Source organism: Bubalus kerabau, chromosome 17 (assembly GCF_029407905.1).
Source record: "Bubalus kerabau isolate K-KA32 ecotype Philippines breed swamp buffalo chromosome 17, PCC_UOA_SB_1v2, whole genome shotgun sequence".
In the NCBI taxonomy this organism is placed as follows: Eukaryota; Metazoa; Chordata; class Mammalia; order Artiodactyla; family Bovidae; genus Bubalus; species Bubalus kerabau.
This window is the reverse complement of record NC_073640.1, coordinates 18,748,193-18,766,744: the sequence shown is the minus strand read 5'-3', so window position 1 is coordinate 18,766,744 and position 18,552 is coordinate 18,748,193. Positions and strand designations below refer to the sequence as shown.

Genomic DNA, 18,552 nt, shown 5'->3' with positions numbered 1-18,552 from the left:
AACCCTATGGAATGTAGCCTGCCAGGTTCCTCTGTCCATTGGATTCTCCAGACAAGAATACTGGAGTGGGTGGCCATGGCTGCCTCCAGGGGATCGTCCCAACCCAGGGATCAAACCCATGTCTCTTATATCTCCTTCAATGGCAGACAGATTCTTTACCACTAGCACCACCTGGGAAGCTCACATTCATAACAGGCTGTGCTGCGCTTTGTCACTCAGTCGTGTCTGACCCTTTGCAAGCCCATGGACCATAGTCTCCGCCACGCTCTTGTGTCCTTAGGGAGTCTTCAGGCAAGAAGACTGGAGTGGGTTGCCATGCCCTCCTCCAGGGTATCTTCCCAACTCAGGGATCAAACCCAGGTCTCCAGCATTGTAGGTGGATTCTTTATCATCTGAGCCACCAGGTAAGCCCACATCCATAACGTAAAAAGGGTTTATTCAAACTGATACAAGTCACCAGAAACTCCCACTGGAAAAACAACATGATTAAGTCAATTTACAGAAGAAAAAAGAAGATGTGAGTAAAAAAAAGCTAACATGAAATATGGATCCTCCCTGTAGCTCAGACGGTAAAGAATCCGCTTCTAAAGAATTCTATTTAGAAAATAGATTCTATTTTCTAAATCCTTAACAATTACAATTCAGGAGCCCTAGGTTCGATCCCTGGGTTGGGAAGATCCCCTGGAGAAAAAAATGGCAATCCACTCCAGTATTTTTGCCTGGAGAATCCCATGAATAGAGGAGCTTGGCGGGCTACAGTTCGTGGGGTCGCAAAGAGTCAGACACGACTGGGTAACTAATACTAACTAACTAACATGTGAAAAGATATAATAAATGATTGACCTCATTAAGAGTTAGCAGAATGAAAGTTTAAATGAGCACCTTTTTTACCCCCAATAAAATTAGCAAAGCTTTCCACTTCTTTAGGAAAAAACATAAGAAGCAGCACAAATAAAAAGTTACCTTCTTTCTCTGATGATTGGAAACACTTCAGTAGTTCATGTCAAAGGCGTTTAAAAATTAATGCATGGGGCTTCCATAGTAGATCAATGGTAAAGAATCCTCTTGCCAATGCAGGAGACATGGGTTTGATCCCTGATCTGGGAAGATCCAACATGCTGTGGCGCAACTAATCTCAAGTGCCACAACTACGGATCCCGTGCTCTAGAGCCTGGGAGCCACAACTGCTGAAACCCTCACAACCTAGAACTTGTGCTCCACCACAAGAGAAGCTACCACAATAAGAAGCCTGTACACTGCCCGCGACTGGAGAGTAGCTGTGGTGTGCAGGCTGTCTGCAATGAGAGAAAAACCCACACAGCAACAGAGACCCAGCACCATGAATAAGAGATAAATTTTTATTTTTTTTTAATTCATGCAGATATGCCTGGAAGGAAATACAGAAGAGTAACATTTATCTTCAGAGATTTAAATTACAGTTTTTTTTAATTTTTATTTATCTTTAATATTCTAGGTTTTATATTTTTAATAGTATCTTTATTTTAAATATCAAGTTGAATAAGTAAGGTCTGTATTTACATGATAAACATGTCATACATTTTCATCATTTTTTTCAGTCAGTCCAGTAGTTTCTTACCCTTTTTATGTTTTTTCCAGGGAATCTTGGACATTGTAGTACTAAGCAAAGGGTATACAAAGAGTGATTTTGCCATCCATACCCTAAAAAATAACTTTGAAGCAGATGCTTATTTTGTTAAAGTCATTGGTGAGTATTTGTTTTATATGCTTTATTATTAACATCTGATTTTGTATTCTGTCAATGCACATTTTCCAAAGAGTAAAACATGCTTCTGTGTAACAACTCTCCAAAGCAGACAGATCAACTTCAGTACAACGCAACCACCCGTTCAAATTTGCCATCTGTTCCACCAGTGGCTTTTTCCTTTCTGATGCGGAGGCTGTTCAGGAATACTACTGTCACATCTGCTCCAGTCTGGAACAGTTCCTTTTCATGCCCTTAGCAGTTGTAAAGAAGACAGGCCTGCATTCTGTAGTGTAATCCTTTATCTTCCTTACCCAGTTCAAGATACACATTCTTTGCAGAAACATCACGACATAGAATTTGGTGGAACCTATGCTGTGGCCTTTCGATGCATCATGTCAAGAAACGCGTGACGTTGCCCTGCCCCACCACCATGATGATACCCTTGATCCTCTGGTCATCTTGATGACTGCTAGTTTTCCCACCTTAAATTAACTTTTCCCCTTGATAATTAGTGTTTTGTGGACAGGTATTCTGATACTTAATGTACTTTCTGCATATCAGGTTTTTACCAGTTTTAGAATCCACTGACAACTCCTGCTTAAATCAGCCTTCTATGTGACTGTTGTCAACGAGTAGTTCTCTGTTTCCAGGGCTCCTGCATTTTTCAGTTGGCATTCTACTCTACATCTGCCATCTCCTCCACCTAACACTTACGTTCATCATAGAGATCCTGAACATGTTGTGTTAAGTGTGTGCCTAGGTATTTTATTTTCTTTGACATGATTATAAATGCCACTGTGTTTTTAAGTTTAGTTTCCACATACTTCTTTTTAGTGTATAGAAACACAGTTGATTTTTGTGTGTTGATCTTATACACTGCAACCTTGCTCAACTCACTTATTAGTTCCAGGGCGATTTTTTTAATTTTTATTCTGTGTAACTTTATTTTTTTCTAAACTTTTTATTTTGTATGGGGTATAGCTGATTAACAATGTTGTGATAGTTTCAAGTGAACAGCCATGGGACTCAGCCATACATACACAAGTATCCATTCTCCTCCAAACTCCCCTCCTATCCAGGTTGCCATAGAACATTGAACAGAGTTCCCTATACTATACAATAGGCCCTTGTTGGTTATCCACTTTGAATATAGCAGTGTGTACATGTCCATCCCAAACTCCCTGACCCTTCCCCCACATCCTTCCCTCTGGCAACCATAAGTTCATTATCTTAAGTCTGTGAGTCTCTGTTTTGTAAGTAAGCTCATTTGTATCCTTTATTTTTAGAGTCCACATATAAGGAATGTCATATGATATTTCTCCTTCTCTGTCTGACTTACTTCACTTAGCATGACAATCTCTAGGTCCATCAGTGTTGCTGCAAATGGCATTACTTCGTTCTTTTTAATGGCCAAGTAATACTCCATTGTATATATCTACCACATCTTCTTTATCCATTCTTCTGTCGGTGGACATTTAGGTTGTTTCCATGCCTTGGTTACTGTAAACAGTGTTGCAGTGAACACTGGGGTATATATATCTTTTCAGATCATGTTTTTCTTCAGATATATGCCCAGGAGTGGGATTGCAGGGTCATATAGTAACTCGGTTTTTAGTTTTTTAAGGAACTTCCATACTGTTCTCCATAGTAGCTGAACCAATTTACAGTCCCACCAACAGCATAGGAGGGTTCCCTTCTCTCCATACCTTCTCCACCATTTATTGTTTGTGGGTTTTTTGATGATAGCCATTCTGGTAGGTGTGAGGTGATATCTCATTTTAGTTTTGATTTGCATTTATCTAATAATCAGAGATGTTGAATATCTTCTCATGTGCCTCTTGGCCATCTATATGTCTTGTTTGGAGAAATGTCTATTTAGGGCTTCTGCACAGGCAGAAGGATATAAAATTATCCTTCTATCTGTGCCCTTACTGATTCCCACAACAGCACAGATCCATAGAATGCTCTTCAGACAGGAGACTTTCTGTGCTACAGAATTGGAGGGGTTCCCTAGCTCCCCTGAATCAGAACTAGCTCCTAGCTCTAATTTTTTTCCTCTTATTCCTGTCAGCTTTTAGAGCTTCTCATTCTGATTCTACTAATACTTAGCACAAATTTCTAACAAACATATGTGAACCTGTATTTCCTTGGATTGTTAAAATTTTAACAGTATTTTCACCTTTCACTTCCCAAATAAGATGAGACCTTTCAAAAGCTTTTGTCCCCTGCCTCCTTCCAGATTTTGTTGAAATAATGTGGAAATTTATTTCTGAATGATTGACTTAGTTTTACCTTTTTTTTTTTTTGAAGGATAATTGCTTTACAGAATTTTGTTGTTTTCTGTCAAATATCAACATGAATCAGCCATAGGTGTACATATGTGCCCTCCCTCTTGAACCTCCCTCCCATCTCACTCCCCATCCCACCCCTCTAGGTTGATACAGAGCCCCTATTTGAGTTCCCTGAGACTTAACAGCAAATTCCCATTGACTGTCTATTTAACATATGGTAATGTAAGTTTCCATGTTATTCTCTCCATACATCTCACCCTCTCCTCCCCTCTCCCCATGTCCATAGTCTTTCTCTATGTCTCTTTCTCCACTGCTGCCTTGCAAATAAATTCATCAGTACCATCTTTCTAGATTCCATATATATATGCATTAGTATGCAATATTTATCTTTCTCTTTCTGACTTACTTCACTCTGTATAATAGGCTCTGGGTTCATCCACCTCATTAGAACTGACTCAAATGTGTTCCTTTTTAAGGCTGAGTAATATTCCATTGTGTATATGTACCACAACTTCTTTATCCATTCATCTCTCAGTGGACATGTAGATTGCTTCCATGTTCTAGCTATTGTAAATAATGCTGCAATGAATATTGAGGTACATGTGTCTTTATCAACTTTGGTTTCCTCAGGGTATATGCCTGGGAGTCAGATTGCTGGGTCATATGGTGGTTTTATTCCTAGTTTTTTAAGGAATTTCCATACCGTCTTCCATAGTGGCAGTATCAATTTACATCCCCACCAACAGTACAAGAGTGTTCCCTTTTCTCCACACCCTCTCCAACATTTATTGTTTGTAGGCTTTTTGATGATGGCCATTCTAACTGGTGTGAGGTGATACCTCATTGTAGTTTTGATTTGCATTTCTCTAATAATGAGCAATGTTGAGCATCTTTTCATATGTTTGTTAGCCATCTGTTTGACAAAATTCAGCACCCATTTATGATTAAAACTCTTCAAAAAATGGGCATAGAAGGAACCTACCTCAACATAGTAAAGACCATATATGATAAGCCCACAGGAAACATTCTCAGTGGTGAAAAACTGAAAGCATTCCTGCTAACATCAGGAACAAGACAAGGGTGTCCACTCTCACCACTGTTATTCAACAAGTTTTGGAAGTCCTGGCTACAGCAATCAGAGAAGAAAAAAAAAGGAAAGGAATCCAGATTGGAAAAGAAGAAGTAAAGCTCTCACTGTTTGCAGATGACATGATACTATACATAGAAAACCCTAAAGATAGTATCAGAAAATTACTAGAGCTAATCAGTGAATTTAACAAAGTCACAGGATACAGAATCAATACACAGAAATCACTTGCATTCCTATATACTAACAATGAAAAAGCAGAAAGAGAAATTAAGGACTTAATCCCATTTGCAACAGAAAGAATAAAATATCTAGGATAAACGTACCTAAGAAGACAAAAGAATGTATATAGAAAATTATAAGACACTGATGAAAGAAATCAAAGACAACATAAACAGATAGATAGTCCATGTTCCTGGTTAGGAAGAATCAGTATTGTGAAAATGACTATACTGCCAAATGCAATTGCCTCAATGCTATCCCAGTCAAATTACCAATGGCATTTTTCATAGAACTAGAACAAAATATTTCACAACTCATATGGTTTTACCTTTTGTACCTTCTATTTTCTAAATCTTTAACAATTTATAGCCGTGTTAGCAATGATCGTTCAAACTTAACAAGTTACTAGCTTTACTGTCACCATATACTTATATACCACATGTTTGCTGCTGCTGCTAAGTCGCTTCAGTCGTGTCCGACTCTGTGCGACCCCATAGATGGCAGCCCACCAGGCTCCCCCGTCCCTGGGATTCTCCAGGCAAGAACACTGGAGTGGGTTGCCATTTCGTTCTCCAAGGCATGAAAGTGAAAGTGAAGACACTCAGTTGTGTCTGACTCCTCGCGACCCCATGGACTGCAGCCCACCAGGCTCCTCCATCCATGGGATTTTCCAGACAAGAGTACTGGAGTGGGGTGCCATTACCTTTCTTCATTCAAATTCTGGAGTGTTTCTTCAAGAGATTTTCAGAAAGGTATACATAGGTTAATATATTTTTGGAGTACTAGTATGTTTTAAAATATCTTTTATTAAGCATAGAATTTTTTAATTTAAAAATTTTAATTTAAATTAATTTTTAACTTAATTTAAAAAATGAATGAAAGATAGGTAATCAATAACAGATAAAAAGTTTTCTATATACAGTCTAAAATAATGTCTAAATGACAAGAATGACTGAAATGGGAGTCTTTATTTCACATGTGTCATTTGATTATGACATTTGCTTTGTATTCATGTGTTTTAAGAAACAAAAACTAAAGACATTTTCAGAGAAATGAATGTGAATAGCCACCCATAATCCAGGCAAGGATTTTTCATTTCAAATGTTACTAAAACCATTATACAGTATTGACCTTTAGTTTTGACTTTCTATCATTCTTCTCCCAACCTGTACATTTATTTAGTGTGACAGTATTTATGCACAATTACTGCAGTTTTCTTTGAGTTTTGGCATTTGTGTAAAGTAGCTAATGTAAACTGAATCACAAAACCAGAAGTGAAAGTTTTATACTTGAAATATCTTTAAGTATACAAAGACATAATGTAAAGTGTGGTTTAGCATGAAATGTTAAGGTCCTGAGCATTGTCATTTTAAGGAAAACTTACAGATTTTACATCCCATTGGTCATGTTTTAAGCTAATTTAATAACCAATAATGCACACAGCTCATTAAACATTTTAATTGCAGTTTTTCATTTAACTGTGACTAGGCTGTCTTCTTAAATTTCATTAATCGTTTTTAAACACCTTTGGTTTTTAAAGTCTAGGGGTATTAGAAATTACTTTTTAGAACAGTTTATTTAAAGGGGTATTATAAAATGCTATAATAAATCTCTTTAGACCTTTATGATGTGGTTATAAATACTAATAAATTATAAAAGTTGATGAAGTTGTTAAAAATCCTTAAACTAGACCTGGATCAACCAAGGTCACCTAGTTAGTAGGAAAAACATTTATTGACAACTTAAAATGAAAAACATTATGTTGAGATTTGACAGGAAACAACAAAATTCTATAAAGCAATTATCCTTCAATTAAAAAATAAATAAATTTTAAGAAAAGAAAAAAATGAGATACTTCAAAACTAAAGAGTTAAAAAAGAGTTCTTGATATCAAGAAGCTCACAGTGGCCAAAAAAAAAAACACACAAATAGTAGGAGGCTGAAATTATATACCAGTATCTGTCCTGTTGGGGCTTCCAAGTTGGCTCAGTGGTGAAGAATCTGCTTGCCAATACAAGAAACATGTGTTTGATCCCTGGGTCAGGAAGATTCCCTGGAGAAGGAAATGGCAACCCACTCCAGTATTCTTGCCTGGGAAATCCTATGGACAGAGAAGCCTGGAGGGCTTCAGTCCATGGGGTCGCAAAAGAGTCAGAACACAACTTACCAACTTGTTCAGTCGCTCAGTCAAATAAACTATCTATCAGTAAGAATCGATTAAATTATGTTGTATCCATACTGTTTTGTTGTTCAGTTGCTAAGTCATGTCCGACTCTGCAATCCCATGGATTGCAGCACGCCAGACTTCCTTGTCTCTCACCATCTCCCAAGAGCTTGCTCAAACTCATGTCAGTGATGCATTCCAACCATCTCGTCCTCTATCGTCCCCTTCTCTTGCCTTCAGTCTTTCCCAGCATCAGGGTCTTTTCATTAAGTAAACAACAACAACAACAAAAGCTATGCTGTTAAATTTCCCTTTCCCATAATGGGCCCTTTTATGTGTTTTAGCTCTTCCCAGTTTTTGTTATAGTTGCTTACGAAAAATGTTTTACTGTACTTATGTGTGCTCAGACACTCACTCAGCACTGTCAAGACTCTTTGCGACCCCATACCTGATGTGAAGAACTGACTCATTTGAAAAGACCCTGATGCTGGGGAAGATTGAAGGCGGGAGGAGAAGGGGACGACAGAAGATGAGATAGTTGGATGGCATCACCGACTTAATGGACATGAGTTTGAGTAAACTCCGGGAGTTGGTGATGGACAGGGAGGCCTAGTGTGCTGTAGTCCATGGGGTCGTAAAAAGTCAGACACGACTGAGCAACTGAACTGAACTGAACTGAAATGATCAGCCCCCAGGTTCCTTTGCCTGTGGGATTCTCCTGGCAAAAATACTGGAGTTGGGGGCAATTTTCTCCTCCAGGGGATCTTCCTAACCCGACATTTCCTCCTCCAGGGGATCTTCCTGACACCAGGATCAAAACTGCAACTCTTAACATCTCCTGCAGTGGCAGACAAATTCTTTACCACTGGTGCCACCTGGGAAGGCCTTTATTATACTTATAGCCACATGTTTTAAACAAAAAATTTAACTGTTCCACTTGTAGGAATTGAGCTTTTACTCTATAATAATAACTTCTACCTTGGAACATTTAGGAGTTGTTTGTTTTGTTTTGTTTTCTAACTAAAGCACAAAGGATGGAATTTTTATTTTGATGTCACTGAGGAAATTACATTCTTGCACTGATTTAATTCACTATTGGTACTTTTTACTTGTTCCTCAGCTTGACATTTGGAGTCTTAAAATAGTAATTTCAGAGTGACATTTATAAAAACATTTCCTTTTGATTATGTAAGAGACTTTTAAGGCATTATTCTTTTTTATTTGTAAATTTTTAATTTGGTATTTATTTTGCTTTTTCATTATAAAAATAAGGGCAGCCTATTGTGAAAACATTTGGAAAGTCTGGAAAAGTATTAATATTTTTTAAAAGCTGTGATCTTTTTACCACTTATTAGATACAACTATTCTGAACACTGAGCATTCTGCTAGTTCCTAAAGTTTCAAAAGTACATGCAGCAATGAAAGCTGATGCTTTTAAATCCTGGAATCCATAATGATAGAATCTATAATTTATTTTAAAAGACAAACAAGAGTAGCTAATATTTATTGTTTATCATGTGCCAGGTCCTCTGTGTATTTTGTGTGTGTTATCTCATATAATAATACCTATACATGATAATTTTTAATGACAATATATGTGAAGTATAACTTTTCAAAATATTATAATCTTACATATTCTATAAGGAGAAAGAGAAAGTACAAAATTTAGCTTACAAAACAACAAGTTATACTTCTGGTTCTTTTCTTCATTTCTGACTTGAGAGAGCATGTGTCATCCATGATCCAGCCTCATTCATTCAGACTCTGCCTGTTCAAGGCTTCCACTTTTCTAGATAATTTTCTTGTATGTGAGCAGACTTATACAAAGTGAAAGTGAAGTTGCTGTATCATGTCCGACTCTTTATGACCCCGTGGACTGTAGCCTACCAGGCTCCTCAGTCCATGGAATTTTCCAGGCAAGAGTACTGGAGTGGGTTGCCATTTCCTTCTCCAGGGGATCTTCCCAACCCAGGGATCGAACGCGGGTCTCCCGCACTGCAGGCAGACACTTTACTGTCTGAGCCACAAGAACCCTTTAAAACCAGACTATTTCCCTCTGTGCCAGGTCAGAGTATTAAGCACCCGAAGCAAGATAGATCCCATTTGGAATGATAGGATTTGGAAGCTTTTGTAAACCTTATAAATTATTTTAAAACAAGGAAAGGTGAAGTGATTTGCATTGGCTCACACTTAATGAAATATCCTATACTGCATGATTAGAAAGCCTAAAAAGAGCTGAACTTCAGGTTTTTAGCCAGTGTTAGTATCAGGTAGTTACTTTGGGATTTGTTCTTGGTGAGTACTAATGACCTGTATAGATTTTAGTATGATTAATCTGATATGTACTGAAACTGACAACAACAAAAATCCTGTTAATAACAGAAAATGAACTACTAACACATATAAAATGTATGCTATATTGTGTTTCTCAGCAACATTTGATTCAGTTCTTTCTTTGTTTTTGAAGAAATTACATCTAATTATAATATGTTTAAACATTAAAGCTATGTTTAAACCATACTGTGAACCTGTCACATTAATATACTAAGATGAGAAGAGAAATGAAAATAAAAATTTTCCTTTTATAGCCTATTATTTGAAGAAACCTAATGCTTTTCAGACTTTTTAAAAATTGTATTAGTTCAAGGGAGAAAGACAGTAAGATGTATGTATGTGAGTAGGTGTGTTCCTTTTTTTCTAATGGTAAAACTAAAGGAGGGTCACAGAGGGATTTAGAGATAAAGCCAAAGCTAAGTAAAATTTCAGTGTTCCTTAACAAAAGCAGTATAATGGCTGAAAATAGCCAAAGACATTTTTTTTTCTGCCTTACGTCAAACGTGCATAGTGAGTGCAGCCCAGAAATGATACAGTCTAAATATGCCTTTCCTGCTGCAGTACCCATATAGATGTCCCTGGAAAAAAAGTCAGGTTGTTTCATAGTGAAATAATAATTTCAGGCTAAGAACAAGTTAACCTTTGTTTGGGAGTTCTGCATTCCTAATTAAACAGTTATCAATATTATCAACAATATTAAACAATAAACATTCTTAATTAAACAATAACATTAATTAATTATTAACAATAACATTAATTAATTGTTAATTAACACAATATCTGAAGGAATAAGTATTATTCCTTCTTGTGTCTTTAGTTGCAAAACCCAAGAAAATGCATATTCTATCTGTATTATGTAGACAACTTTTTATAAGACATACATGTGTGCAGACACACCTCAGAGATACTCAGGTACTTGCTTACAGATGACTGCAATAAGTGAGTATCACAATAATGTGGGTTAACAAGCTTTTTGGTTTCCCAGTGCCTGTGAAAATTATGTTTATATTATGCTTTATTAACTGTTCAACATCATTATGTCTTAAAAAATTATAACTGTAATTAAAAAATATTTTATTGTTAAAATATGCTAAGCATCATCTGAACTTTCAGCAAGTCATAGTAATAACATCAAATACCACAGATCATTGTAATAAATGATAAAGCTTGAAACATTGTACCAAAATGTGACACAGAGACACAAAGTGAGCAAATGCTGATAGAACAACGGCCCTGACAGATTTGCTTGACACAAGGTTGCCACAGATCTTCAATTTATTTTATAAAAAAAAACAATATCTGAGAAGTATAATAATGCAAATCTCAGTAAACCAAGATATACCTATATAATATATATGACATATGTATGATATGTATATCTATGATACATTTAAATCTTCTCATTATGATCCTATTTCACACTATTACAGTGTGAAACTTCAAATTTAATAGAGGAAGTCTTGTTAAAAACAAAAATAGATACAGGAACTCAATTTTTATCTTGCTATATATAAAATGAAAGAGACTCATGTAATTTCGAATACTCTCAACTATGCTAAACAAAACACAGACATTTTATCTTGTACAGAAAATAAAATAATTCAGTGGTTCATTGATTTCCCATCTTATATAAATATAGGATAATGTGTTTTTTAAATGAGTTAGTGTTTAGTGACCACCTGGTCTTTCAAAAGAGTGTCATTCCCTTTCTGACCTTGAGTAATGTACTGGCCCAAGCTTCAGTTTCTGCTCTTGAAGAAAAAAGGGTGGGAGGAGGAGGGTAATTAGACTTACTTCACAGCCTTGCTGTGAGGATTAAGGTAGAGCATATATGAAACTTCAGCATATGAACTTTGGGGGCGGGGTGGTACAAACATTCAGTCCATGACAATGGATTATAATAAGTTGGTAACAGTATCTGGATAGTTTGGTTAAAGTGATTTTTATTTTCTCCTTTTTCCTTCTCTATATTTTTAAATTTTTTCTCGAATAACATATGTTATTATAGAAAAGTATTCACAAATATATATAGTAAGTGAATGGTAGATTAGTGGTAGCTTTGGGCCAGGGGTGGGAATGGGGCATGACGGCTGAAAGGTACAGGGTTTCTTTATTGTGATGAAAACTGATTGTGTTGATGATTGCACAATTCTAGGAATTTACTAAAAACCACTGAATAGGACCCTTTGAAGGGGTGAATGCTCCGGTGTGTGAATTATATCTCAGTAAAGTTGCTACAAAAATGAATGTATGAAGGGAGTTTTGGAAATACTGTAGATCTGTTTATTAGCACTTACAGTCACTATATCCAGCATCTTCTCCCACATTTGCACATTATTGTCTTCACTTTGACTGCTACTTAGTTTTTCTCAGTGAGGATCTATCTTATGTAGCAATCATCTATTGCTGTCAACTTGGAAGAGGAAGATGTACGCATGTAAAAATAGCTAAAGAACAGTGAAAAGAACTTTATACTCAAATGTTGAATGGAACTATATGTATATAAGATTATTAAGATCAAAGAAGTCTTCTGTGAAGATGATAGTTAAGAACCTAGATCCTTGACAGATGGTTAAGGTTTGGAAAAACCAAAATGAGTAGTGGTATAACATTCTAGGAAGGAGAGGCCATGATCATAGTAATAAAGAATGAGCAGACAGAAAGAAGTAGAAACTAACTCACCTCCATGTACTGTGTTGAAGATTAATAAGAGAGAATATTGATAGTATCATTGATAAATGGGCACCTATGGCAAAGAAAAGATTTTGTCAGTGACCCAATAACTACAGAGACTTACTGAATTAATCAAGATTCTCCAGAAAAACAACATCAATAGAATACAGAAAAAGAGAAAGATTTATTGTAGGGAATTAATTAATAAAGTTATGGAAGCTGGCACGTCCAAAATCTGCAGAGCCAATGCCCATTTTGAGTCACAAGGCCAGCAGGCAGCTGTAGAACCAGGAAGAATGGTGTCCAGTTCATCGGGCAGGAAAAGGTGATGTTCTAGTTTGAAGACCCATCAGGCAGGAGGCTTCTTCCTCAGGAGACGTCAGTCTTTTGCTCTATTCACCTGGGTGGATGAGGCCCACACATTATGAAAAACAATCCGCTTTACCCAGTTTACTGATTAAATGTTAATCTTATCTGAAAACACCCTCACAGACACACCTAGTTGGCACATAAAATTATCTGTCACACTTACTATTTAAATTCTCCATCAAAAAAGTCTGTGATCAAGTGTGCTGATAAAGAAGATGAATTTTACAGCAATGTTCAGAAGAAAAAAATAGATGTTCATTAAAAAAATTAATGTTCTGACCTGAGGGCTTTGACAAGAGTAACCACCTAGGAGTACAGACATTTAGGTGTGAGCTGACAAGACAGTGGAAATACAGTTGTAGCAATGGGTGTTCAGGTGTATAGCTTGATAAGATTTTACACAGGTACCTTCCCTTATAGCCACACTCCAATCAAAATAAAATATTTCCATACCCAAGAAGGGTCCCTTCCTTATATTCCCTGCAGAAGTATAACCACTGTTCTGATCTCTGTCACCACAGTTTTTCCTTTTCTAGTTGTCATATAAATGTAATCGTATAGTATATACTCTTTGTGTCTGACTTCTTTTATTTAATACTGTATCTCTGAAATTCGGCCAACATATTCATTTGTAAATGTAATCTTACTGAACATATTTGCCTTTGTCTTTTTTTTTTTTACTTTAGCAAGAGAGTATAAACCCTCTTTCATGTCAACACTTATAGGTCTCTCATGCTTTAATAGCTCCATGTCATTCCATAAAACTATAGATGTTCCATAATTTATTTAGCATTTTCACTCTTAGTGGACACATAGGTAGTTTCTAATATTTCATATACATGAATTTGATGAGTTGAGAGGCTGTGTTTTTAGTGTTATACTAAGTTACCTTTCCCAAAAATCACAGACATTTATTATCCGAGCAGCATAACACTGTCCAGTTTACCACATATCATCTGAGCACTCTAAATTTTTATTTCACTAAGAAATTTGGTTTTTTAAAATTTGTTTTTCACCATGCAAATGGTAAAAAAAATACAGGAGTCTATAATAGTGAAAAGTAAGTCCCTTTTGCACCAGTGTTTCCCAGTGGTCCAATTCTTCCCGCCAAAGCAACCTCTTCTTTGTGTCTGTCCAAGATATTTTATGCACTTAAACAAGCACATGTGTTTATATGCTTTTATTTTACGTAAATGGTAGTTCTAGACTTTGCTTTCTCCATTTAACAATGTATCTTAGAGATTATGCCTTAACAATATAGTCTAGAGCTACCTCATTATTTTAACTATCAAACAGTATCATGTCGTATGGATACTGTTCATGTTCATGGGTTCTCAAAAAATGGAGAAGAGGGCAGCAAAGGATGAGACAGTTAGATAGCATCACCAACTCAGTAGACGTGAATTTGATGGCGAAGGACAGAGAAGCCTGGCGTGCTGCCGTCCATGGGGTTGCAAAGAGTCGGACATGACTTAGCAACTGAACAACAACAACACTATGAATACAACATAATTTAATCAGTTCTTATTGATACCAGTTTATTTTCATTCTCTTGTTATTATAATTAATACCTGTAGAATAAATTCCTAAAAATGGAACTACTAAAAAATAATATATGTACACTTTTAAAATAAACTCTGTTGAACTATACATGTAGAAAAGTGTACATAAGTACGGAGGTCTACACGTTTTGACAAAGTAAATATACACATGTAAATACACCCAGATCAAGAAAAACATGATACCAGCAACCAGAAGCTTCTTCATGCCCACCCTTTCTGCTAAGCCCAGTTCACCTGAAGGTAACCAGTAATTTAATTTCTAACACCTTAGATTAATTCTGCCTGGTTTGGAATTTGTAAGTATTTTTTATTTTAACAGATGTCCCTTCATGAAAATTTGATGTTGACACTGCTACTTCTATACAGGAGAATCCACATTTCCTAACACCTTCACCAACCCAAAAGATTATTAAACTTTTTGAGTTTTGCAAACTGTAAAGTGAAAAGTGTTGTCTTATTTTGCATTCTTCTTATACTGAATATAGTTCTGCATCTTTTCATATGTTCAAGAGACATTTGTACTTTTATTTCTATAAATGGTTCTGTCCTTTTTCATTTCCTTAATGATTTATACCACAGTATATATTAATCTTTTGTGATATATTTTGTAAATATTCTTCATAGTTTATCATTTATCTTTGGTTTTGTTTTTCCGACAGACATTTTTATTGGTCTTTCATTTTTTCCTTTCTGTTAGGGTATAAAATTGATTTTTTTTTCCTGACTAGTGAGGCTGAGTATCTTTCTTCCTGATTTTTTTTATTATTTGTACTTTCTCTTCTGGATATTGCTTCTCTATATCCTTTGTTTTTATTAGATTATCATCTTGTCATCCATATCTAGAAGCTCTTTGTATGTTAGCAAGTATATCTTTGTATTTTTTTTAAAAGTTCATAGCCCCTTGTCATTTTTTTAATTTTATGGTATCTTTTATTTTGTAACAGCTTTATTGAGATGTAATTTACATACCATACCATTTGCCCATTTCAAGTATACAATTCAGTGGCTTTTTGCATATTTACAGAATTTTACCAATATCGCCACAAACATTTTCATCACCACAGAAGAAGCCTATACCCTTTTAAAAAATTTTTTAATTTTATACTAGAGTATAGTTGATTAACAGTGTTGTGATAGTTTCATGTGTACTGCAAACTGATTTAGTTATACATGTATCTATTCTTTTTCAAATCATTTTCCCATTTAGGTTGTTATACAATATTGAACAGAGTTCCTGGTCTTAGACAGTAGGTCCTAGTATAGCAGTATGTACATCTTAATTCCAAACTTTCTATCCCTTTCCCCCTCTGCTCCGCCCCCCCCACTCTCCTGGTTTGTTCTCTAAGTCTGTTTCTGTTTTGTAAAGAAGTTCATTTGTACCAGTTCTTTTTTGATTCTGCATATAAGCAATATCATGTTTCTTTCTCTGACTTCTCTCAGTATAGCAAAAACTAAAAATAGAGCTACCATATGATCCTGAAACCCTGTACCCTTTAGCTGCCACCATCAATCCCCCAGCCCCAGCCCTTGGCAACTACTACTTTCCGTATTCATAGATTTATCTGTCCTGGATATGTCATATAAATGGGATCATATAATATGCGGTCTTTTGTGACTGACTTCTTTCACTTGCCGTAATGTTTTTAAGATCCATCTTTGATGTAGCATTCATCAGCACTTTATTCCTTTTAATTGTCAAATATCCACATGAATTTTCAAATATCAGTATGAATATTCCACATTTTGTTTATCCATCAGTTGATAGACATTTGGATGATTTCTACTTTTTGGCTATCGTGAATAATACTGTTGTGAACATTCATGTACAAGTTTTTGTGTGGACATATATTTTAATTCCTCTTGATATATACCTAAGAATGGAATGGCTGGGTTATATGGGATTCTTTGTTCACCTTTTTAAGGAATTGCCATTTCCAAAGCAGCTGAACCATTTTGCATTCCCATAGAAATGTATGTGTATCCATTTTCTCCACATCTTCACCCAAATTTGTAATCTGACTTTTTAATCATACCCATTCTAATGGGTATGAAGCCTGGTGTGCTGCAGTCCATGGGGTCGCAAAGAGTCAGACACAACTTGGCAACTGAACAACAACAAAGTGGGTGAGAAACGGTATCTCATTTGTTGTTTAGTTGCTAAGTCTTGTCCAACTCTTTGCGACCCCATAAGACTGTAGCCCACTAAGCTCCTCTGTCCATGAGGTTTCCCAAGCAAGAATACTGGAATGGGTTGCCATTTCCTTCTCCAGGGGATCTACCCAGGGATCAAACCCAGGTCTTCTGCATTGGCAGGAGAATTCTTTACCACTGAGACACCAGGGAAGCCAGTATCTCATTATGGGTTTGTTTGTTTACAATCTTAACCTTTTAGTGTGTGCGGTTAAAAAAAAAACATAAAATTTTCTGTCTTAACCATTTTTAAGTGTTCAGTAGTGTTAAGTATATTCATATTGTTGTGAACCAGATTCCAGAACTTTTCATCTTGTAAATTTGAAACTCTGCACCCATTTAACAGCTGTCCCCTCTCCCTCCCCCTAAACCCTGGTAACCACCATTCTACTTTGTTTCTCTGAATTTGACACTTAGATACGTCATGTAAGTGGTATCATACAGTATTTGTCTTTTGATGACTGGCTTGCTTAGCATAATGTCCTCAAAGTTCATCCATGTTATAACATGTGACAGGATTTCTTCCCTTTTTAAAGTGAATAATATTCCTTCTGAGTGTATACCAAGCTTTGTTTGTTCATTCATCTGCCGCTCTTGTTATTGTTCAGTCTCTCAGTCGTGTCTGACTCTTTGCAACCCCATGGACTGCAGCATGTCAGGCTTCCCTATCCTTCGCTATCTCCCAGATAGTGCTCAGATTCACTTATCTGCTAATGGACATTCATTTGGGTCATTTCCACCTCATGGATATTGTGAATTGTGTACATTTCATTGTGATTTTGCTATACATTTCCCTGATCACTAATGATGCTGAGCCTCTTTTCATGAGCTTTCTGTATCTCTATCTGTATCTTTGGAGAAATTCCTATTCAGATCCTTCGCCCATTTTTTAACTGGGTTGGCTTTTTATTACCGAAGCACATGTGTGAAGTCACTCAGTCGTGTCCGACTCTTTGCAACCCCGTGGACTGTAGCCCGCCAGGCTCCTCTCTCCGTGGGATTCTCCAGGCAAGAATACAGGAGTGGATTGCCATTTCCTTCTCCAGGGGATCTTCCCAACCCAGGGATTGAACCCGGGTCTCCTGCATTGCAGGCAGATGCTTTATCCTCTGAGCCACCAGGGAAGCCAACTGAAGCATAAGAGTTCTGTATTAGTTATGTCTTTGCCCAGTGTAATTTTCATGTTATGAATCAAAGTCTAACTTTATTTTCCTCCAGGTAGCCAACTATCCAGTACCATTTATTGAATAATCCATCTTTTACCTTTTCTAACAAGCATTTATTGAGCAAATACATTTGGCTAGGCCCTAAAAACATGATAAAAATTATGCAGAACTTTCATTCTGGTACAAAGACAGACTTGTGAGTAAAGAGTGTACTGTTTAGCAAGATAATGTTTTAATGAAGGTTTAGGAAAATCATTTTAGGACAAGTGAAAAATAAGTACTAATGTCTGCCTAGAGTTGAACCCATGGCTGATTCATGTCGATGTATGGCAAAAACCACTACAGTATTGTAAAGTAATTAGCCTCCAATTAAAATACATAAATTAATTTTAAAAAAGGAGAGGGAGAATTAAGGTCATAGAGTGTTGGAGAATAAGAGAGTGAGAACTAGGCACTGTGCTGGGGAAAGGAACTTAAACATTAAAAACTGATTTAGAGGTATAAAATATTTTTTTCACTGGTTCCTCAGGTCATATTTAATATAAATGCTCTGTAGTAAATAAACAGGTATTTTCCTTTGTGATGAAATATGTCGTTCATTTTTTAATGCCTTTGCATTTTATATACCCTTCCCAAGTATAAGATTTCTGTTAGAATGATTATCATTTCACATTTGTGGAATATAAATAAACATATAGAACCATTTTCCTATGGATTTATTTAAACTAGCCAGTAATCACAATTATTATTCATACAGTTCATTACTGA

At 36.1% G+C, this 18,552-nt stretch overlaps 1 protein-coding gene and 1 long non-coding RNA gene across 5 annotated transcripts in view; one reads left to right on the top strand and one right to left on the bottom strand.

Moving 5' to 3' along the window:
- The window catches only part of ITFG1 (integrin alpha FG-GAP repeat containing 1), a 315,997-nt gene that overhangs the window by 238,831 nt on the left and 58,614 nt on the right, over positions 1–18,552 (top strand). For all 4 annotated transcript variants that reach the window (XM_055552729.1, XM_055552730.1, XM_055552727.1 and 1 more), the window contains exon 12: positions 1,618–1,726. In XM_055552729.1, coding sequence (XP_055408704.1) covers positions 1,618–1,726 — 109 coding nt within the window. The remainder of the gene's footprint in view (positions 1–1,617; positions 1,727–18,552) is intronic.
- Positions 12,759–18,552, bottom strand: part of LOC129631599 (uncharacterized) — an 80,387-nt gene continuing 74,593 nt past the window's right edge. The window contains exon 3 of the long non-coding RNA XR_008704129.1: positions 12,759–12,897. This is a non-coding gene — a long non-coding RNA (uncharacterized LOC129631599). The remainder of the gene's footprint in view (positions 12,898–18,552) is intronic.